General features: G+C 39.5%; 2 protein-coding genes across 6 annotated transcripts; one reads left to right on the forward strand and one right to left on the reverse strand.

Annotated features, from left to right (window-relative positions):
* Positions 1–190: 190 nt before the first annotated feature.
* LOC123872398 (zinc finger protein 569-like) lies at positions 191–15434 on the reverse strand. 5 transcript variants are annotated; one of them, XM_045916645.1, is made up of 10 exons: positions 14757–15434; positions 12675–13941; positions 11878–12096; positions 11380–11546; positions 10828–10987; positions 9993–10186; positions 9110–9210; positions 7324–7446; positions 6293–6447; positions 191–1392 (listed from the first exon to the last, which is right to left on the reverse strand). In XM_045916645.1, exons 1-10 carry the CDS (start codon positions 15152–15154, stop codon positions 925–927), a joined length of 3252 nt encoding a protein of 1083 aa, XP_045772601.1. In that variant the 5' UTR covers positions 15155–15434; the 3' UTR covers positions 191–924. The 5 variants fall into 5 exon arrangements, with proteins under 5 accessions (XP_045772601.1, XP_045772604.1, XP_045772602.1 ...); XM_045916648.1 differs by lacking the exon at positions 191–1392 and adding an exon at positions 4728–5929 and having other exon boundaries at positions 7324–7434; positions 9116–9210; positions 14757–15433; XM_045916646.1 differs by lacking the exon at positions 191–1392 and adding an exon at positions 4728–5929 and having other exon boundaries at positions 9116–9210; positions 14757–15433.
* Positions 15435–15825: 391 nt separating this feature from the next.
* Positions 15826–22467, forward strand: LOC123872394 (arginine-glutamic acid dipeptide repeats protein). Its single transcript, XM_045916631.1, has one exon. The coding sequence runs from the start codon at positions 16195–16197 to the stop codon at positions 21685–21687; it is 5493 nt and encodes a 1830-aa protein (XP_045772587.1). The 5' UTR covers positions 15826–16194; the 3' UTR covers positions 21688–22467.
* The last annotated feature ends 239 nt before the right edge of the window (positions 22468–22706 follow it).

The following is a 22706-nucleotide window of genomic DNA, read 5'->3' on the forward strand; positions in this document are numbered from 1 at the left end:
GTTTTTCATGATTCTAGGTCAACGGAAAGTACCCTTTAGGTTTTCTTGACAGACACGAGACGGACAGACGGACAGACAGACATACAACAAAGTGATCCTATAAGGGTTCTGTTCCTTTGTCTGTCTGTTTCCTTTTGAGGCATGGAACCATAAAAAATGATGAATTTGTTATTAAAATAAAATATTAAAATCAATATGCGAAAACTTTTATTCACCCAACATTAAATTATAAACGAAAGAACTAAATAAAATATTTACAGATACAACGAAAACACTTACAACCATGTGTACATAATATAATATTATCATAATTGCTTACAACCTAAAAATAACATTAAATCCATACTAATATAATATTACAACTTACAAATGCAAAAGTCTATCTGTCTGTATGTTACCTCTCACAGTCCACTTTAACTGATTTTGGCGATTGGTACAAAGATAGCTTGCATCCTGAAGAAGGACAGACATACGCTACTTTCATAAAATCAGAGTTCCCACAGGATTTTTAAAAACCTAAACCCACGCGTAAGAAGTGCGGACGCGTTATTGAGTTTATAACAAAAAAAAATACATTTTACAAATACAATAATATTCTCTATATAAATCATCAATAAAATCTATACAAAAACACTTCCAGAATCAATAGCAGCACTTCAAAATTTGAAATATACTCAAGAAAGAAATACATTTACAATGAATTACACACTTTTTTGTAAAGTAGTTGTGTAATCATATTTTTAATATCAGCCTCTCCCCACCCCCCTTATATTGAACTGTTTTTACTATTTTATTATCAAATTGAGATCATCGAAATTGTTATCTACACCTCCTAAACTTTTTGTCTAATAGCTGTTCATCAGCTTTTTATGTCTATTTCTTTCAGGTGCCATACAAAATGACAGTTATTTGACCCGATTATTCTTAATCTTCATCGATATGTTCGATTTTTACACTAACAAAGTCTGTCGGCTCTAATTCCTCATCACCACTCTGTACTTCTACTTTTATTGGTAGCTCTTTCTCTTTTTCATCATTGCTTTCCTTTTCACTCTCATTAGCTTCAGTTGCATCATTATTTTCATTTTCATTTTCATTTTCATTCTCTTCCTCTGACTCATCTCCTTCATCAGTAGCAGCAGCATTATCAGCCAATTTGGGTTGGTTCGCGAAATTTACAAAGTTGCTAATCAATAAATTGGGGACTTTCATTTTGGGAGGTCCGAATATACTGGTCATGGTTGCTTCGTCGAGGTTAAGTTTGCAATCCCTTGGTTCTATCCGGGTGAAGTAGTCTTTCAAGTCAACCTCTGTGCCCCTAAGGCCGTGTCGTTTACGTAGGTGCCTTATCATTGTTCTCTTTACGGCGTAGGTTTTCGGACAACATTTACACTGGAAATGTTGTCCGAAACCGATTGAAAACCGACTTTTTCGACGTGGATTGTTGAAACCGGTTGAAAAGATACCGGCAATCTGTCTCCTCTAGTGACCCAACTTCCAATAACGCATCTGTTTGGTTAGATGCTTTTGCTGACAAACTTGCTCCACCATTTGTTCCATGCGAATATTCCTGTCCTCATCTAACTCCACTTACTTCCTCAGACACTATGGATGCCCCATTCAGTTTCTTGGAGTTGCAGTGTGTTCTCTCGGACCTTAAAGACTCAACTCCAGGGGAAGATGGTATCCCATATTCCTTTATTGTAAAACTTAACAATAAAGCGAAACACTGCTTTCTTAACATGATAAACAGGTTTCTAGAATCAGGAATCATCCCGGGACCTTGGAAAACGCAAGTAATAATCCCCATTAGGAAACCTGGTAAAGATCCTTCTGACCCAAATGCTTACCGACCGATTGCCCTATCTTCAACTTTGGCCAAAATTATGGAGCACTTGATTAAAAACCGCTTGGAATGGATAATAGAAAGCAGAGGTTTAATTGCCAAGTCTCAATTTGGCTTTAGAAAGGGCCTTGGTACAATGGACAGCCTTGGAGTTCTTTCAACAGACATTCGATTAGCCCTAGCTAAAGGAGAGTACCTTGTGGGTGTATTCCTAGATATTGCAGCAGCATATGATAACGTTCTTCTCCCGGTACTCAGGCAGAAACTGCAACAGCTGAGCATCCCACCGAGATTAACTCAAATAATATGCAATCTTCTCTCATCTAGAACCATTCTGGTGAGAACTAAATCCCTAAATCTTCCCCCCAGAATGGTCTGGAAAGGTCTCCCTCAAGGTTCTGTTCTGAGCCCACTGCTCTACAATATTTACACCTATGATCTTGAAATGTCTGTTGAAAGTTTTTGTAACATCCTGCAATATGCAGATGACATAGCTCTGTACGCCAGCTCCAACTCCATGGACGAAATTTCTACCTGTTTGAACTCTGCTTTGTATTATCTAGGCCAGTGGTTGTCAGATCATGGGCTTACACTGTCAATCGATAAGTGCAAGGCAGTCATCTTCACAAGAAGAAGACAAATTCCAATACCCAATGTTATGTTTGAGGATCAACACATTTCTCTCGCATGCAAAACCAAATTTCTTGGCGTGGTTCTAGACTCCAGGCTGAACGGTGTAGCTCACTCCGACTATGTTACCCGTAAATGTGAAAGCAATATTAATATCCTGCGAGCCTTGTCAGGGGTATGGTGGGGTGCCCACCCTTACACCCAAAAGTTATTATATAACGCCATAATCCGTAGTCATATGGACTATGGATTATTTATTTTAGACCCTATAAATAAGTCGGCTTCAGAAAAATTAAATAAAATTCAATATAAATGCCTAAGGCTCATTCTTGGGGCCATGAAATCTTCTCCCACCAATGTATTGCAAGTTGAATGTGTTGACCCTCCTAGACTTCTACGGGCTCAATATCTCAGTGATCGCTTTATCTGTAAAGTATTACAACTCTCTTCCCATCCTTTATTGGACAAGCTTCATAAGCTTTCCTCCGTCTTAAGGCCAAACCATACCCGTCCATGCCTTTTAAAAAGTTTTGTCAAATATACTCAACTCCCACATCCACTCTACTCTTCTCCCAAACTCCCCTTGTTCTCCTCCTCATTTGCAGGGTTAACATATAACCCACCGATTGCCAGTCTAGGTCTTCATAAAGACACAAGTGAGGCAAATGCAAAATTTAATGAAATACTTCAAAACAACTGGTCCGATTCCTTAGCAATATATACAGATGCCTCCAAGTTATCCAACAATGGTTGTGTTGGTGCTGCCTGCTGGATTCCAAAATACAAGATAGTCCTTCAATACAAATGCCCCCCTGAAACATCGGTATTTACAGGAGAGTCTATTGCTATATTAGAAGCTACCCTTTTTATAGAGTCCCATAACGTACAACAATCAATTATACTGACAGACTCTTTAAGTTGCCTGCAAGCACTTAAAGGAAATCCCTTCCGTAGTAAAGCTCTGATCTCCATCATCTTTAAAATCAAAGAAACTCTATACTCCTGTCATCAAAAAGGTCTCTCTGTTACATTGGCATGGATCCCAGGTCACTCTGGTATAAAAGGTAATGAGAGTGCAGACTCCTATGCAAAGCTCGCCACTGAATCAGGTTCTCTAACATATTTTAAAAATCACTCCCAGGATCTGTGTGCTCTTGCAAAAACTGACCTTATTAATTCTTGGAACACATTGTGGATTGAATCAAAATCGGTTAAAGGTAAATATTATGCTTCTTTGCAATCTGAAATTCCTCGAAGACCGTGGTTCTTTTTTCATCAAAATATGGTTCGTTGGGTTGCTTCAACTATCACCCGGTTACGTATTGGGCACTCTTGCACTCCAGTCCATTTGGCCAAACTGAGAATTAGAGATCACTCTTTGTGCGAATGCGGTTTGGATGAAGGGTCACCCTCCCATATCCTCTTTTCCTGTCCAAGACTTGTATATAAACTTTATGATGTTCTCCCTCCTAAGATCCCTCGTCCCCTAAGTGTTGAATGTCTCTTAATGTTTGTGTTTAGTCCCTATGTAAAATTTTTGTGTAAATATATTAAGTCTAACAAAATAAAATTGTAAATTAATCTATTAAGTTTAAAATATTCTGTATATATTATTGTTTATGTAAGTACATGTACATAATATTTTTTATTTGTGTTGTTGTAGGTTATTTACTAACATCATAACCCATCTAGTCCAGTTACCTACCACAAATCGGACTGGGATTGTCCAGAAAAGACTTGGATGTAAATAAACCGTTCAACCTCCTTTGTGTTTTCTCCAAACAACGCGTCTTTGGCGAAGTGAATTGTGCTGTGTGGCACAACAAAAAGCCACTAAAATAAATAAACAACAACAACAACCCGATCCGACAGATCGGTAATCGAATCGGTTATGTTACCATAGCAAGTGCTCTTCTGAATATTTTTGGAGATCCAGTGCAGTGATTTAGTTGCACAAGCACAGCACCCCAGTAGCGATAGTTATCTTACTTTGAAAATTGAAGCACATTTAAATTTTTGTTTTCAGATTTATTCCTTTACTTGTGCTATCAACTATTTCATGTTTTTCATGATTCTAGGTCAACGGAAAGTACCCTTTAGGTTTTCTTGACAGACACGAGACGGACAGACGGACAGACAGACATACAACAAAGTGATCCTATAAGGGTTCTGTTCCTTTGTCTGTCTGTTTCCTTTTGAGGCATGGAACCATAAAAAATGATGAATTTGTTATTAAAATAAAATATTAAAATCAATATGCGAAAACTTTTATTCACCCAACATTAAATTATAAACGAAAGAACTAAATAAAATATTTACAGATACAACGAAAACACTTACAACCATGTGTACATAATATAATATTATCATAATTGCTTACAACCTAAAAATAACATTAAATCCATACTAATATAATATTACAACTTACAAATGCAAAAGTCTATCTGTCTGTATGTTACCTCTCACAGTCCACTTTAACTGATTTTGGCGATTGGTACAAAGATAGCTTGCATCCTGAAGAAGGACAGACATACGCTACTTTCATAAAATCAGAGTTCCCACAGGATTTTTAAAAACCTAAACCCACGCGTAAGAAGTGCGGACGCGTTATTGAGTTTATAACAAAAAAAAATACATTTTACAAATACAATAATATTCTCTATATAAATCATCAATAAAATCTATACAAAAACACTTCCAGAATCAATAGCAGCACTTCAAAATTTGAAATATACTCAAGAAAGAAATACATTTACAATGAATTACACACTTTTTTGTAAAGTAGTTGTGTAATCATATTTTTAATATCAGCCTCTCCCCACCCCCCTTATATTGAACTGTTTTTACTATTTTATTATCAAATTGAGATCATCGAAATTGTTATCTACACCTCCTAAACTTTTTGTCTAATAGCTGTTCATCAGCTTTTTATGTCTATTTCTTTCAGGTGCCATACAAAATGACAGTTATTTGACCCGATTATTCTTAATCTTCATCGATATGTTCGATTTTTACACTAACAAAGTCTGTCGGCTCTAATTCCTCATCACCACTCTGTACTTCTACTTTTATTGGTAGCTCTTTCTCTTTTTCATCATTGCTTTCCTTTTCACTCTCATTAGCTTCAGTTGCATCATTATTTTCATTTTCATTTTCATTTTCATTCTCTTCCTCTGACTCATCTCCTTCATCAGTAGCAGCAGCATTATCAGCCAATTTGGGTTGGTTCGCGAAATTTACAAAGTTGCTAATCAATAAATTGGGGACTTTCATTTTGGGAGGTCCGAATATACTGGTCATGGTTGCTTCGTCGAGGTTAAGTTTGCAATCCCTTGGTTCTATCCGGGTGAAGTAGTCTTTCAAGTCAACCTCTGTGCCCCTAAGGCCGTGTCGTTTACGTAGGTGCCTTATCATTGTTCTCTTTACGGCGTAGGTTTTCGGACAACATTTACACTGGAAAGAAGATATTGGAATTATAAAGTGTAATTTTTTTATATTTTATTCGGAATAACATTAGGAATCACGTCATGTATTGCAAGACAATTAGTATCGTAGCAACTCCCTGCCAGACACGCGGATCAGCCCCCCGTATGTAAGAAAAAACGTATTCACTATCGTCAAGAAATTCTGCCCTTTGATTGGTTCATTCGCTGTTTACCTTTTTTCACAGCCAATCAAAGGGCAGAATTCCTGCCTGAATTTCTGGGCTGGTCTGACATGCACTGGCTCTCTCTCTATAAGCTACTAACGTGAGTAGAACTTACAAGTGTAATCGCGGCCTTAGATGAAATATCAATATGACACAGAGAATCATACCCGGAATGAATTAATCTTGCTATGAGTAATAACATGGTGCCTCAACCCCGCGGCGCTGGTTAGGAGCTTGTGGCACAGTGGACAAGAGAACTGCGCCCGGGTGTGCATGGTGCGCAAGTGACGGAGCATGTAACGCTCGTCTTGATAGCCTTTATCTGAAAATTGCAGACAAAGAATAATTAATTTTGAACTACTATCCATGGAGAGAAGTTAGTATAGGGCTCTTTCTGTTAGGGCGGTGTGTCATGACGACAGATAACCGTGCAGTTTACTTGTATTTGAATGGAGGTGTTCACATACGGTACGACTAACTGTCGTCCACGACTTTGTTTTTTACTTTGACAACAGATTGTCGTGATAATAGGAACGGCTAGCACGACAGTCGTGAAACGATAAAAAGACGTCACGACTAATCGTGATGACGAACCGAATGGGACGGCATCCAATGGGGACAGCTACGATAGAGTCGTTCCATGTTAAAAAAATCGGCTACATAATATTATACAGGAACATTTAGAAACAAAAGTGGTCCAACGATTAATTAACTGTTACGACATAGTGAGAACGCGCCCTTATGTTACAATAGTGTCGTATCGTATGCACAAGGTACAAAATAAGCTATACTGTAATACTATATCCATACTAATATTATAAATGCGAAAGTGTCTGTCTGCCTGCTAACTTTTCACGGCCCAACAGTTTAACGAACAAACAGGAAAATCAAAGATTTCTCACTGGATTCTTAATCTATGGTACAGAGGTAGTTCGCATCCCGGAAATTGACACAAGCAACTTTTTATCTCGGAAAATCAAAGATTTCCCATGAGATATTTAGAAAATCGTTGTGGACACTTGTCATCGATATACATATCAGTGTATGTAATAGTTTGTAAGTATATTGTATAATGTAAAATATGTATATTATTAATGTTAAAGTAGTAGTAAATAAATAAAATAAAATAAAAACCTAAATCCATGAAAACGAAGTCGCGGGCATAATCTAGTTAGAAGTGATATAATTTCAAGCTTACCACACAAAGGGCACTTGACAATCTGTCTCTTTTCCACGTGGGTCTTCATGTGCTCCCGCAGCGCGCACGCGCTGGTGAACACCTTCGAGCACACTGTGCATGACTCCAGGTCTGAAACAGGCTCTTTACAAATAATAAATTATGGCCTATCAAATTGAAGACCACTTGGGGAAAACAAGGAATGTCAATCCATACTAATATTATAAATGCGAAAGTGTGTCTGTCTGTCTGTCTGCTACCTTTTCACTTTTTATACCGGAAAACCAAACAGTTCCCACGGGATCTTCAAAACCTACATCCACGCGGACTAATTCGCGGGAACCCTCTAGTTTATCATAAATTTAAATAAACTGCAATTCAAAGTACAAAGTTAAATATATGCAATTTTTACCTAATATGCAAGAAAAATTTAATTTTCTTCAAGTAAAATAAATAGGATAAGGGATTTTTAAAACCTAAATCCACGCAAATGAAATCTTGGGAGTTAGTTAGCTATAATATTCTTCTGCAATTAAGAGGATCGTCTAGTTGTAAATTTTCATACAAAAAGCGATAACGTTTTTCTCCCCGTAAATGTAGTCCAATTTTCATAATTTTTAGAAATTTTGTAAATATAATGAAGAACTATGCTCGTACGTTTTAATTTTAAAGAAGTATTGCTTATGTTAAAAGTTACTAGCATCTATATATCCATATTTTGGACCAAAAATCTTTCTAGAGTATTTTTTTTATTTTTTATGTAACTCAACTAAAATACTAAAAAATAAAACGTACGAGACTAGACTAAAGTGTACTGAATCTAATGAGAGCAATATTGTCTAATTTGTAAACGTTTCGGGGGGTGCAAACGTTATTCCCCGAAACAATATTTCAAGAATAAAATGTAGACAAATGACTACTGACTACTATGATAAGTCAAATTTGGAAAAATTTACAACTAGACTATCCTCTTAATAGTACCTAGTTGCATAAATGTAATATATGTTTAATATAAAAGGTGTTAGTAAAATTTTCCTTTTAAGTAAAATAAAACCAAAGAGTTCCTATCGAATTTTTAAAAACCTACAGTAGTTTTCAGGGTTTTTAACCTCAAAAGGTACCCTAGTTTCACTTTGTTGCCTGATCGTCTGTCGTGTCTGTAAAGACCTGTCAAGGCAAACAAAACGTATAAGGTACTTCCCGTTGACCTAGGTCTTAGAATCATGAAATTTTACAGGTAGCAATGTCTTCTGAAATCCGTGAATTTGTGGTTACATCACGAAAAAACCGGCCAAGTGCGCGTCAGACTCGCGCATTGAGGGTTCCATAGTCAGGTATTTTTTCCAACATTTTGCACGATAAATCAAAAATTATGCACAAAAATAAATAAAAATCTGTTTTAGAATGTACAGGTAAAGCCCTTTCATATGATACCCCACTTGGTATAGTTATCTGACTTTGAAAATTGAAACACATTTTAATTTTTTTTTTTAATGATGTAACCAAGAATTCGCGGTTTTCAGATTTATTCCTGTATCTGTGCTAGAAGACCTACCTACTTGCCAAATTTCATGATTCTAGTACAACGGGAAGTACCCTATAGTTTTTTGGACAGACAGACAACGAAGTGATCCTATAAGGGTTCCGTTTTTCCTTTTGAGGTACGGATCCCTAAAATGAAAGTGTTATTTCTTGTACGATGGTACGGAACCCCTCGCGTACGAGGCCGAGTCGCACTTGACCGGTTTTTAATAATATACAGTTAGTAATTAGTAAATAATAATATAGTTAGTAATAATATACTCACTTTCACCTGTATGTTTCCGTATATGGTATGTAAGCTTGGATTTCTGGACAAACGTCTGCCCGCAGTACAAACAAGCGAATGAAGTATCTCTTACATGCGTTCTGAAAGCAAACACGGTATATTAGTAACAGCAAAAAAATCACAATAGTAGGAATACTTATTCTAAAACTAGCTGATGCCCGCGACTTCGTCCGCGTGGATTAAGGTTTTTTAAGATCCCGTGGGAACTGTTTGATTTTCCGGGATAAAAAGTTGCCTATGCCAATTACAGGGACTTAAAGCTACCTCAATACCAAATTTCATACAAATCAGTTAATCGGATGGGTTTTTGGGAATCCCGTGGGAACTCTTTGATTTCCCGGGATAAAAAGTAGCCTGTGTCCGCCCCCGGGATATAAGCCGGAACCAAATTTCGTCAGAATCGGTTAGATTGTTGGGCCGTGAAAAGGTAGCAGACAGACAGACAGATGGATTAGGATCAGATTCATTAATGGATGAAAAATAACACACATGGATGCGTAAGAATGAATGGCAGACTTGGCATGCGCAAAAATGAATGACACATCTGGTATGCGCAAGAATTAATGACATATCAGAATTAATGACATATGTGCGTAAAAATGAGTGACACACATGGCATGCGCAAGAATGAATTCATTCTGTCTTGTATATTGTTTTATATTGTATTTATTGTGGTATGTATCCGTTATCTACAATACAAGATGTCGTTAAACCACGAAATAAGCTTAAAATCATTAGCGCATATCAGGTATGTTATACTTAATACATAATGTTTTAAGAATGATATCAGGTGTTTCACTATTTGGAAGATTTTTTGCAGAATTTTTTTCTTGCATGTACTAGATGGTAAGTTAACACCAACCTGGTATGGGCTGTGCAAGCGCCCTTATCCGCGAAGGCGCGTGGGCAGTGCGTGCAGCGGTAGGGCCGCTCGCCCGTATGGCGGCGCTCGTGTCGCAACATGTTGGAGCGTTGCACGAAGCGCATGGGGCAATACGAGCACGCGTGTCGTGGACCCTCGTGGATTTGTACGTGCTCGCGGTATGAATCCTTTTTCTACGACAGGAAATAAATAAATAAAACGTTAATTTCTAATCATCTTGTTATATTATATATGTAGTAGGTACATAAGTAGTATTTGATTTCAAACAATTTGCGTGCTTATTGGCGTAAAATTGAGTTTTGTGTTGTTATGACTTTAAATTTTTAGGACCCGAACTGGCTTAAGTAATTAGGGCCCTAAGTTGAAGGGGCGTGGTCGTCATTTATTACAAGATCAAAGGTTTAGTACGTGCTCGCGGTGTGAATCCTTTTTCTGTGAGAGAAAATTGAGTTTTTATATTGTTACGACTTTAAGTTTTGAGGACCCGAACTGGCCCTACGTAGTTAGGGTCCTATGTTGAAGGGTTGTGATCGTCATTTACCACGAGGTCAAAGGCGCTGACTAAGACAGACTCGAGGACTAGTTTAGGCCCGCGACTTCGTGGACTAGACACCCGTTTTACCCCTTTAGGGATCGAATTCTCAAAAATGTTTCTTAGCGGATGTCTTTGTCATAATAGCTATCTGCCCTATAGTAGATGTAGATTTCATGATGGATTTCAGCCTGATTAATCCAGTAGTTCGAGCTGTGCGTTACAGATCAGTCAGTTAGTCAGACAGCTTTTCCTTTTACATAATATAGATAAAAAACTCACTGCAAATACTTTCCCACAGTAGTTACAAGTGTAGCTCTGTTTGTTGGGCAGGTGGTCCTGCTTGTGCATGTACAGGGATGACTTGTACTGGAAGGACTTGCCACACTCGTTGCATTCGAATGGGTGACGACCGGGGTGGCAGAGGAGGTAATGGAGTTTCCTGGAACAAATATAATATTATATTGGATAGAACAAATATAATATTATATTGTTTCTTGCTAAATATAATATTATATTTTTTTATTCTGATACAAGTTAGCCATTGAATGCGACCTAACCCAAATAGTAAGTGATGAAGGGTTCCATACCATTGTACAAGAAATAAGTTTTTAATTTTTTTTTAATTTTCATAGCGTCCATTTAGAATTTTATTGTTATAATGGCAATAGAAATACACATTCTGTAAAAGTTTCAACTCTATACCTATTACTATTCATGAGATACAGCCCGCTGACAGACAGATGGACGGACAGCGGAGGCTCAGTATTAGGTTCCCATTAGTATACGGAACCCTAAAAAGAGCCAGCTATCCTTGTTTGGCGTAAAACTCACCTTTCGTCAATAGTTTGCAGAACTTCTTGACACAGCTTGCATTTGAACTTGCCCGGGCCATGCACTTGCGCCATGTGAGTGCTACACGAGCGAGCACTCACAAACTCGCGGCTACATATATTACAGTTCACTGGTTTGTCCGTCTTTGCTGATGGGCCATGGATCATCTGTGGAGGAAGATAAATTAGTTTTTTTGGTCTGGTGGAAGGCTTCGGCCATGGCTAGTTACCACCCTACCGGCAAAGACATGCCACCAAGCGATCTAGTGTTCTGGTATGATGCCGTGAGAAACTAAAGGAGTATGGGTTTAATGAAAACTGCCATGCCCCTTCCAGCTTAGCCCGCTTCCATCTTAGACAGCATCAACACTTACCACCAGGCGAGATTGCAGTCAAGAGCTAACTTGTATCTGAATAAAAAAAGCTTGACACTTTTTCTGTCAAGTGACACATTTTTTTACACATCAAGCAAACTTTACAAAATAAGTATTTAACCTACCTTCACATGTAATTTGAATGACTTTCTGTGACTCAAAGGTTTGAACATACAAGCGTCTAAGGAACAATAAAGTTTTCTGATCTCCGGGTGCTGGTCTTCAAAATGGCTCCTCATTTTATCCACACTAGGCTCCACTGTGCAACAAAGACAGCACTTAATTAAATAGATCGGCTGTTCTTCATTTGAATGGTTTTCTACATGATGGTGAATGTACCATACCTGAAATCAATATACAGACATACATATAACTTCACTTCACTAGGAATCAAATTGACACATGAATGCAGTATGATAACTATAACACATAAGGAATTAAATAAATATGTATGTATGTAATATGTAAATGAGCATGGGTGCATACGTGCGTGCGTAAATATGTACGTGTACTGTACCTACTGCAAAACATTTTCAAAATGGCTGTCAATTTTTTGTGATTAAAAAATGTAGTAAACAATTTGAAGACAACAAGAATATAAAAAAAAAACAATAATCGCAATGCATCATTCACCATAGATTTTGTAGAGTATATAGTGTAACTTGGCGAAATTCTTCTTGACTTGCACAATATTACACTTATGATATTATAACTTTTGATAGATCATAAACATTACCAGCGGGGTGATTCACCTCAGTGTTCAACACTGAGTGATAGCAACCAACTCATTTGACATTTATTTTTAATCCATTGAAGGTTTTCTATGTAAAATTATTTTATGAAGAGAAACCAACCAATATCGAATGAGCTTAGTAAATCACACTGCAGGTAGCATGCAAGATTGTGTATTTGAGATACAAACCTTATCACTAAAAGTTGTAGAACAACTGTCACATTTATAAAATTCATCCTTATATTTAGTGAAGTGCACTCTAGTCTGATGTGTTTCCCTCTCTGTTTCATTCCAAAATAACATCGGGCAGTATTTACATTTAAATCCTAAGTGTGGACTGAAACAGTTGTCAAAATCCAAAGATGTCCAATGCTCGGTCAAATGTGTTCTGCACTGTTCTCTATTGTCAAATTCTTTGTCACAAAACTGACATATCCATAAATCTTCAAAGTCACCTAACTCCTCAGTAATGTGTTTAGTTAACTCTGTATATGTGTCAAAGGTTGTTGCACATACTCTACATGAAAATAAAGGTACAGTTTTAATACTATGCATTTTATTTAAATGTGTTGTAAACGATTGGGCATTTTCGAATTTACTTTTGCAGACAGAGCACTCAATGTCAATATCAATGTCGCCTGTCATCATTCCATACTCTATATGAGAGACTACAGGTACAGTTTTGTTGTTAATATTATTGAGAGACTTGTCTATGTATTCGTGATAGCATTTTGCAAAGAGTATGACTTCTGTGTGGGTTATATCAAAGTCTTCGTCGCCTTGATAGTCTATGGTTTCGTCGTTTTGACTATTCTCATCCTTTTCACTCATTTCATTATCATTTCCTTTTTCTTCTACTTTATCATCTGTGTCACTCTGGTTCTCCTCTTTAACCTCTGGTATTAATACTGTACTTGGTTTGAATTCTACTGGCTCCTGAAACGGTATGAAACTCCTTGATTCTAGATCTACATATCCAAGTCTACCATATTCTTTTAACTGCTGTTGAAGGAAACGATCACTGACTTCCGCTCCATTGACTAAAAAAGGTGTATCTCTCCCTGCTATAATATTTGCCAAACATTTTAAAGTAAAGTGATGAATACCCATAAAATGGCCAAAAAATGTTGTTACACTAAACGGTGATACGTTTTCAGATTTAATGCATAGTAAACAGAGAAATTTATCAGGGTATTCTGAATCTATTTCCCAGAGGAATTCCTCGTCCTTTGAAGCTACGTTTGTCACCCCATGCTTTTGGAATAAATGGGAATTGTAGTCAGCATCAGCGGTGACTCTGAAGTGACATAGGCGGCAATGAACTAGGTTGTGTACAGATTTGAGGTGATTACGTAGTAGCTGTTCGGTTGGGAATGTCTCAACGCATTGCGAGCATGGCCATGGTGAATGAAACTTTTCGTGCTCATACCAGGCTTCTCTGTCTGGCACAAAGTATCTGCAATTAATATTATTAACTCTTATAGTTGCTATAAAAAGGCTATTTCAAATAAATATTGTGTTCTAATTAAGCCTCAAAATTAGTGTAACACTGTAAATCAAGTTGCAGACTACAAACATTTTTGTTTAGAATGGCACATCTAATGTGTAGTACTACATATACTTCTCTCAACAATGTTTATTTATCTCTACACTTGTGCCAATAATGCTATTCAAAATTCAAGAATATTTTTTTGTTTTCACATAAACCCAACTTATGGCTCTTATGCTATAGTAAGATTCTACCACCTGTTCAGAAAGCAGTTCTACTGAGAATAGCTAGCAAGACACTCAGCTGTTAGGCACTGTTTCAATTTTTAGACTCTTGTTTGACATTTAAAAACTTTTAATTGATTTTAATAGTTGTAATATTCATGTAAAGATGAAATAAAATATTAATATAGACTTACCAAACTTATATAGATATACCAAAAAGGGTGGCATGTATACTAAATTGTAAATTTTGCCATAATGATCTACCCGTCGCAGGGCCACAACTGTGCACAGCTCTCCTCTCAGAATGAGAAGGGCATATACAGCAGTCTACCACAGTGGCCATTGGATTGGCCGACTTTACACTGAGAACATTATAGAGAAATCTCAGGCATTTCTCACTGTTTAAGCAATTGATATTTATTTGCACAAAAAGAAGTCTGAAAAATTAGAAGTATGTGCCCAGGATCAAACTCCTAGCTTCCCGAATAAGAGGCAAATGTCTTAATCACTAGTCTATCACTTATTATATAGATAAATAGAATAGTTAAATAGATTTACCTGCAAATCCCACAATAGTCCTTCTTATGATTCAAAGCATAATGTAGAATCATTTTGGACCTATTTATGAACCAGTCAGGGCACAGCAAGCAGCTGTAAGGGCCGGTTGGGTTCAGATCCTTCAAATAAAGCCACACATCAGTGGGCCTAGCTATCACGGGTGGGGCAATGATAGTGTTCAATTTACGATTGATCTTTATAGTAACGCCTAGCTTTTTAAGGGGCGGAGGCTTTTTCTTCTTCTTCTTTTTCTTTTTAGGCACTTCGTAATCACTGTCGGATTCTTCGTATCTGGTCTTAGTTCCAGCCGAATCCTGATCTTCGAACTCTTCAGGGTTTTCCTTTTTAGCTGCCGCCAGAATTGAAAGCGGTTCATCGTCGGACTCGTCAGATGCCATTTTGAAATGGTTATTTAGTTAGTAGCGGCAATTTACGGATTATTAAATAATAAATATTTCATTGATAATCAACTATCAAACAAACTTTACAAAAAAAATGAAATTGATTGATTCACACTTCACAGTGATTTGAAAAAACAGATTGAAAAATCCAAACAAATGTCAAGTCAAATGCAAACATTGCCACCGTCGCCGTCCACAAATACCTGAAAATATTGCCTGAAAACTTATAGAAATCTATTTTATTTTATAATTATTTATGATTTATTATAAAATGATTATAATTATACAATAATCTACAATGTCATTAATGTAATTTTATTACATGTTTTATTTTATTTTACTCAAAAGTCTAGCTCAAGCTCATAGACAAAGTTACTATAGTCTGTATGAAACGTTTCATTTAACAAAAAGCTACAAAGATACTTATTTGACAAATAATCAAATTCATGCCCTTAATTATTTTAGGTACTTATTATTTTTTTGGAATTTATAATGGGAACATCATTGTTTAACTAAATTTATAAATTCAATATTTTAAGAATGATTCATCAACGGATTCCGAATACACGCATTAATTTTAAATCAGATGAGATGCTGAAAATGGAGCGTTTTTTAAAAATGTCCCACCGTGGCAGCCATTTTATAGATACAAAATTGTCTATGGCAAGAGCCAAAGAAAGGTGAAGCTAAACAAAAGGGTAGCATGTAGATAGCATTTATTTAAATAATAGTGAAATATAAGTAAATACTTAAATTTTGCAAGTATTTATGTGATACAACAAAGTGAGATCAATTGTTGTGACAATAGTGCGTCCTGTTAGTCAATAAAATGAAGCACAATGCATCGTGTAATGGTGGCCATTAGGAGTAATAATTATGTATATTGGCATACTTACTGTTTTACGAACCATCAATGATACGTCTTAACTCGAACTGCGGTGTGTGTTTGTGTGAAGTTTTATCTGAACACTATGTATACGAGACTGTTTATATTATGTGAGTGAGACATTTCAACCCAGTGTAAATATAACATTATCATGGCCCAGAACCAAGGGGAGGTTCAAGTGACACCGAACCAACCCGTGAAAGATAAAGATATTTACGCGTGCTTGCCAGACATACGGACCAACGGGCCACTCGGGCCCGACGAACCGTGTCCTGGAGGCGAGGAGTTGAGATGGTTGCCTGCCCAGGCTACCGACCGCGACTTGGTAATGTACTTGAGAGCCGCTCGCTCGATGGCAGCGTTTGCAGGCATGTGTGACGGAGGATCTCCAGATGACGGCTGCGTAGCAGCAAGCCGGGATGATACCACTATCAATGCTTTAGATGTCCTACATGATTCAGGCTATGATCCTGGAAGGGCACTTCAGGCTCTTGTCAAGTGCCCTGTCCCTAAGGGAATTGAGAAAAAGTGGTCCGAGGAGGAATCCAAAAGATTCGTGAAAGGTATCCGGCAATTCGGTAAGAATTTCTATAAAATTAAAAAGGACTTATTACCCCATAAAGACACTTCTGAGCTAGTTGAGTTCTATTATTTGTGGAAAAAGACCCCAGGTGCTAGTAGTAATAGGCCTCATAGGCGTCGTCGCCAGGCCTCCTTGAGAAGAGTAAGAAATACACGGAATTCTCGCGCGGGAACACCCAAGGAGCCAACACCTGAAGCTACACCTACTGTGCCTGAAACAAATGGTTCCAGGCCTTCGCCCAACCCCAAAGAAACAGGAGAAATGAGTTCAGTCACTGAGGATGAAAACTCAGAAGACGACAGTGACTCTAGAGATGCGGGAGACTTGGCAAAAGTTGACAATGGCAGAGTTGACAATCCTGAAGATTCACCGAGTAGAATGAGAACTAGAAATAAATCTAAGGAACAAACTACTCCAAATGGAAAGAAAGGACAAGATGAAAGTGATAATGATGCAAAATCTAAGAAACCTGTTAAGCCAAACCCACAAAGTACAAATAACAATGTACCTACAGAAAAAGTTTTATCATCACCTGTCAGTAAAGAAATTAAAAAGAAAGTTGTGAACGGTAAAGTTGATGTTTCTAAAGTTAAAAAGCGTCTTCCAGATGATACAAAGCCTGAGGGTATTATGGATGGGGATGTCCAAATGAAGAAAAAGAAAGCAGAAGAACCGCCAGAAAGTCCATCAGAGAGCTTAACTAATGATAGCTTTTCTGCAATGGATGAAACTGAAAGTCATGAACCAGAAGCTGAGGCTTGTGACTTCAGTTTTAGTAAACCTGACAAAGAAAATCAAGAGCAAAATAAAGAACCTGAACCTGAGCCTCCTAAGCCCATGGAATCACAGATTAAGGCAGAAATTAATGAACCTACTATTAAAGCAGAAAAAGACACATTGCCTCCATTATTCAAAGTGGTACCTGATAAAGATGACAGGAATGCTTTAGACTTGAAAACAGATTCAAATCAACAAGGCCCTAAGAATCTAGAAAATATGGAGCCTAGACCACTGTCATTATTTTCCAAAACTGAACTTATTATACCCAAAGTTACCCCAATGTCTACAGATGTTATAGAAAAGATTAAAATAAAAGAAGAAATAGATACAGAGGAACAAACACTGAATTTGCAAAAAGATGAATACCCAAAAGATCCACTTGCACACAATTTTTCTGGGCATGTGTTGAGTCAATCCAGCAAACCTCTGAATTTAGAAAACTCAAACTTTTTTGTCAAGGATAATCATATTTATAATCCCAAACTCAGTCATAACATAAAAATTGAAGGAGTTCCAAATAATATTTTTAATCCAGCCAATATGACAAAAGACAATTCAATCATAAGAAATACAAAAGATTTCACAGGGGGTATGATGCCATCGTTTTCATATCCCACAAATGTTAGTTTTGCCAATGATCCTAACAAACATAATCCTCATTTAAATCCATTAAAAACTGTCATAAAATTAGAGCCAAGAGATGAAACAAGTGAGATGAAAAACCAAAACACACCTGAAATATTCACAGCTACCATATCAGCAAACAACAAAGTAGATTCCCCAAGTGCTCCAAGATTAGACTCAATGCAAAGAATTAGCCCATCACCAACAAATCCTCGCGCTTCTTCTCCACCACACATGGAACACCCAGTTACTTCAAATACAGAACCCATTTCTCCTGCAAATGCTCAAGAAATGAAATCTCATGAATCTGATATTGAAGACAAACAGCCTGCTGATTTAAAAACCCAACACACACCTAAAGTTGACAATCAAAACACTCATTTGAGGCAACCACTGTTTCAACCACCGATCAGGCCAGAAAATCATGGAGTTAGGTCTAATGAGGCTTCTAACATTCCTGTATCTGGACAAAATATGCCACCTCCAGCTCTCAGTCAATCATCAATTACAGGCTTATTGCCTCCAGGGCCTCTTATATCAGTTGGAAGTGGATCCAATGTAGGTCCATATGGATTTATGCCAGCCTCATTATATGGGCACCCTGGTCATCCAGGCTTAGATAAACCTGGTTCTATGCCACCATTGATGCAACAAGTACCTCCTTCACATACTCTTACTGGAACAAGTTTGATTTCCCAGCAATCTAACCAAAATGATCCATCCATGCCTCAAGATCTCAAAATTAAACAAGAAGTTCCAGATAACATGCCAGCTAACTTATCAACACAAAATTTATCTGATCCCTTGCAGTCTCTGAAGGAAGTGAAAGTTCCAGGATATCCAATTGGAAGTGCTATAGCACAACACCTGAGTTCAGAGAGAGATAGAGAATCAATGTCAAGTGTAGAAAATAACAGCAGACCACCAAGTCAACCTCAAAATGAAAATACCAGTATGCCTAGTGCATTCCTAGGCCCTCGGATAGAAAGTATAAAGAAAGAACCAGATTTCTTGCACCAACCACATTTAACACCAGTATCGCAAAGTCAAGGTAGTGGGCTAGAGTCTACAAATACTGCTCCTCCTGTGAAGAGTCCACATACACCTACACCGATTAAAAGCCAGCCAAGTCATAATGGGACTCCCAACCACCCCCACCCTTCAGCGACGACATCGCCGTTTTCTAGACATATGACAAGTCCATCGCAGCCCCGACAAATTTCTGCTTCGCCCATTCAGCATACGCCGGTGTCTCACTCGGCTCTTAATTTAATGAATCCCACACCTCTTTCAATACCGGCTACAATGGCTGGTCCAATGATGCATTCTGGCCAGCAACCTGGTCCACACCCGCACCCATTTGCATCACCTTTACACCATCCTCACCACCCCTTGCTTCACCCATCTTCGATATTCCAGCTGTCTGCAGCAGCAGCTGCACATGCAATGCATCCTTACTACCCCCACCCACACCCAGGATATTCTATGCCGTATCCATATCCATATGGACCATTACCGCAGCCTCACCCAATACCACCAATGCACCCTGCAGCAAGTGCACCAGGAAGGCACGACCCAGTGAAACCATCAACTATTGAATCAACAACTATGCTTAGTGCTCATCACAGTACCAGTTCATCTGTAACAACTAGATCTCTGAGGGAAATTTCGGAAAGCTCAGATGATCCAAGAAATCCAAGTGCGACAGAACGTCATCAGCTGCATGAAACTACAATGACACATCATCACTCAACCAGTCACCACAGTGCCGTGCATACAAGTACAGAAAAGCAACCCAGCCATGTTGGAGGAGGGACTAACCATACCCTCTCCATATCTCACTCCACTTCAAGCAGTTCATCACAGTCTATCCAGCATAAAATTAATACGCAACAGAAATCCAGTTCACATTCTAATTCACCTCTTCACTTGTCAGCTAGTGTATCTCAGACAACTAGTAGTTCTGCTAGTGTCAATGTGACTAACAATCACACTCACCATCACTCGCACCACCTCGCTCACCATCCAGAGCGATTATCGCCTGCAGACTCTATGCTTCTGCGTCATCACCCGAAAATGCTGCCCGGAAATCCAAACCACCTAATGATCCAGCCACCATCTATGGGACACCCGGGTTTGAGCTTAGGATTGCCTCCAGGCCCAGGGCCGAGCTCTATTGAAAGTTTACGATTGCACGCTCAAGCTGCGGCCGGCTTGCAAGCATCGCACGGTAGATCGGGCTCTCCCCATCAGCTACCCCACGGTCATCCGCATCTACGTGGACCGCCGCGTCCGATACCTGATGAAAATCCAGAGTTGAAACTGGAAACTCAATCACAACCAGAAGAAGAAGAAATTCCTAGCCCAGCACACATCCCACATGGGCCCAGCCCAGAACCAAAAATTGAAGATACTGAGTGTCACAGATCACAATCTGCGATATTTTTAAGGCATTGGAATCGTGGAGATTATAATTCATGCACGCGTACTGATCTAATATTTAAACCAGTGCCAGAATCTAAGCTCGCTCGAAAACGAGAAGAAAGACTCAGAAAGCAAGCCGAGAGAGACCGAGAGGAAAGAGAGAAAATAGCCCAACAGGCACACAGAAAGATAGCGACGCCAGAAAAACCTGAAACGAAGCCGCCTTCTAGAGGTGCTATTGAGACGATAAGTTCGCCATACGACAGGTTCCCGAGACCACCTGGGTATCCCGACACACCAGCGTTAAGGCAACTGTCAGAATACGCCCGACCACACGCTGGCTTCAGTCCTGGCAACATGCCTCGTCACTGCATGGATCCAATGCTCCAATATCAGCTGAGTTCCATGTACGGCGCTGCAGGCGCACGGGAGCGACTCGAACTGGAGCATCTCGAGCGAGAAAAGAGAGATAGAGAAATAAGGGAGCTGCGGGAACGAGAACTAAACGATCGATTAAAGGAGGAGCTACTTAAAAATAATGTCGGGCCCCGGGCACTAGATCCGCATTGGCTCGAAATGCACAGAAGGTACGGAATGCCGCCACCGCCGCCCCAGGGTGCTATTCCCGTACAATTCGGATTGTATCCGCCCGGCCACGGCCCAGCAGCCCTTTCGCAGTTGGAGCGAGAACGATTGGAACGCCTAGGCATACCGCCTGCGGGGGCAGGCGGGCCCCCGGTGTCCGTGCCGGTCTCGGGTGCTCCGCCTCACCACCCCCATCATCCGCACCCCGGAGTGGCGGCGGCGCAGCTGGAGGCGGCGGAGCGGCTGGCGTTGGCCGCGGACCCCATGGTGCGCCTGCAGATGGCGGGCATCAACCCGGAGTACCACGCGCACACGCACGCCCACACGCACGCGCACTCGCACACGCACCTGCACCTGCACCCGGGGCAACAGGCGGCAGCGCAGGCGCAGCAGGACGCGCTGTCGCTGGGGCTGGGCGCCAACTCACCGTACCGCCCGCTGCCGCACCCCGACCTGCTGAGCCGGCCGTACGCTGAGCAGCTGGCGCAGCAGGCGGCGGCGCACGAGCAGCTGCAGCGCCAGCTGCTGCTGGAGCGCGAGCGCGGCTTCCTGCACCCGGCGCACCACGAGGAGTTCATGCGCCAGCAGCGCGAGCGCGAGCTGAAGGTGCGGGCGCTGGAGGAGGCGGCGCGCGCCTCGCGGCCGTAGGGGCCCGCGCGCCTCCCGCCCGACCCCGCCGTTGTGGTGATCGAGTGAGCTGAGGCGCCCCGCTCGGGGGACTGTGTGTAGAGTACGCCGAGTGTTCACGCGCTAGTGTTACGAGATAGAGAACCAGACGGTTTTATTTTTACGTGTGACGATACCTGTAATTTATATTTATAACTTAAGTATTTAAGTTTTTTTTATAATATTTTTATAGTCGCATGGTCGTGTAGTACGCTTGTTTCCATGCTCAAATTTATTTTGTAATGACTAGTCATAATTAAATTATATTTTGTAGAGAACGGGACGAGAGTCACACGTTATTACGCAGAGTGCTGTTAGACTAAATTATTGTTTTATATTTTAATTAATGAATTACTTAATGATTATTATACAGATAAAGGGTGCTGGTAAACATTCTCTGGAATGGGCCACGCGTCTATTTACCTTACGAAGTAAACCATGCATATGTTCATGACATACTAACAGAGTTATTGTACTTTTGAAGAGATTTAAGATGAACTAGCAACTGTCACTTGCCTTCTATTCGACTTGCCTTTTTCATGTACTTGATCTATCGTGGAGGATCTGTCTTTATTGATATAATATAAAAGGGTTTAAAATACATTGGCCTTGTATTGCTCCCATACATTGAATGAAAGTGAAACAAATTAATTTTTCAAATCAATTGAACTATAAATTGTTTAAAGTTGTAACATATCAATCTTCAAAACTTGTTATGGCAGATCGCAATCACTTTTAGGGTTCCGTATCTCTAGAGAAAAAGAACCGGTCAAGTACGAGTCGGACTCGCACGCGAAGGGTTCCGTACCATCTTACAAGAAGTAAGACTAATTTTTTTTGTGATGTAACAACAGTCTGTCAAGTCACAGTCAGTCAAAGGAATTAAAACCTATAGGGTAGATCTAAAATCGTGGGCAGGTAACAATGTCTTAAGGTGCCCACGCACTCGAACTGAACTGCGCGTCGCGGCAGCGCCCCGCACGATATTCTCTCCAGCCGCG

This window comes from Maniola jurtina, chromosome 15 (genome assembly GCF_905333055.1).
Source record: "Maniola jurtina chromosome 15, ilManJurt1.1, whole genome shotgun sequence".
Lineage (NCBI taxonomy): Eukaryota > Metazoa > Arthropoda > Insecta > Lepidoptera > Nymphalidae > Maniola > Maniola jurtina.

Bases quoted from the DNA above. Each gene is read 5' to 3' on its own strand.
- LOC123872398 (XM_045916645.1), bottom strand. From the start codon at position 15,154: ATGGCATCTGACGAGTCCGACGATGAACCGCTTTCAATTCTGGCGGCA. The intron at 9,211-9,992 runs GTTGGTGTTAAC...GTTTGCTTTCAG, and splicing joins GCTTGCACAGCCCATACCAG to AACGCATGTAAGAGATACTT. The intron at 7,447-9,109 runs GTGAGTATATTA...TTATTTGTAAAG, and splicing joins ACGGAAACATACAGGTGAAA to AGCCTGTTTCAGACCTGGAG.
- LOC123872394 (XM_045916631.1), top strand. From the start codon at position 16,195: ATGGCCCAGAACCAAGGGGAGGTTCAAGTGACACCGAACCAACCCGTG.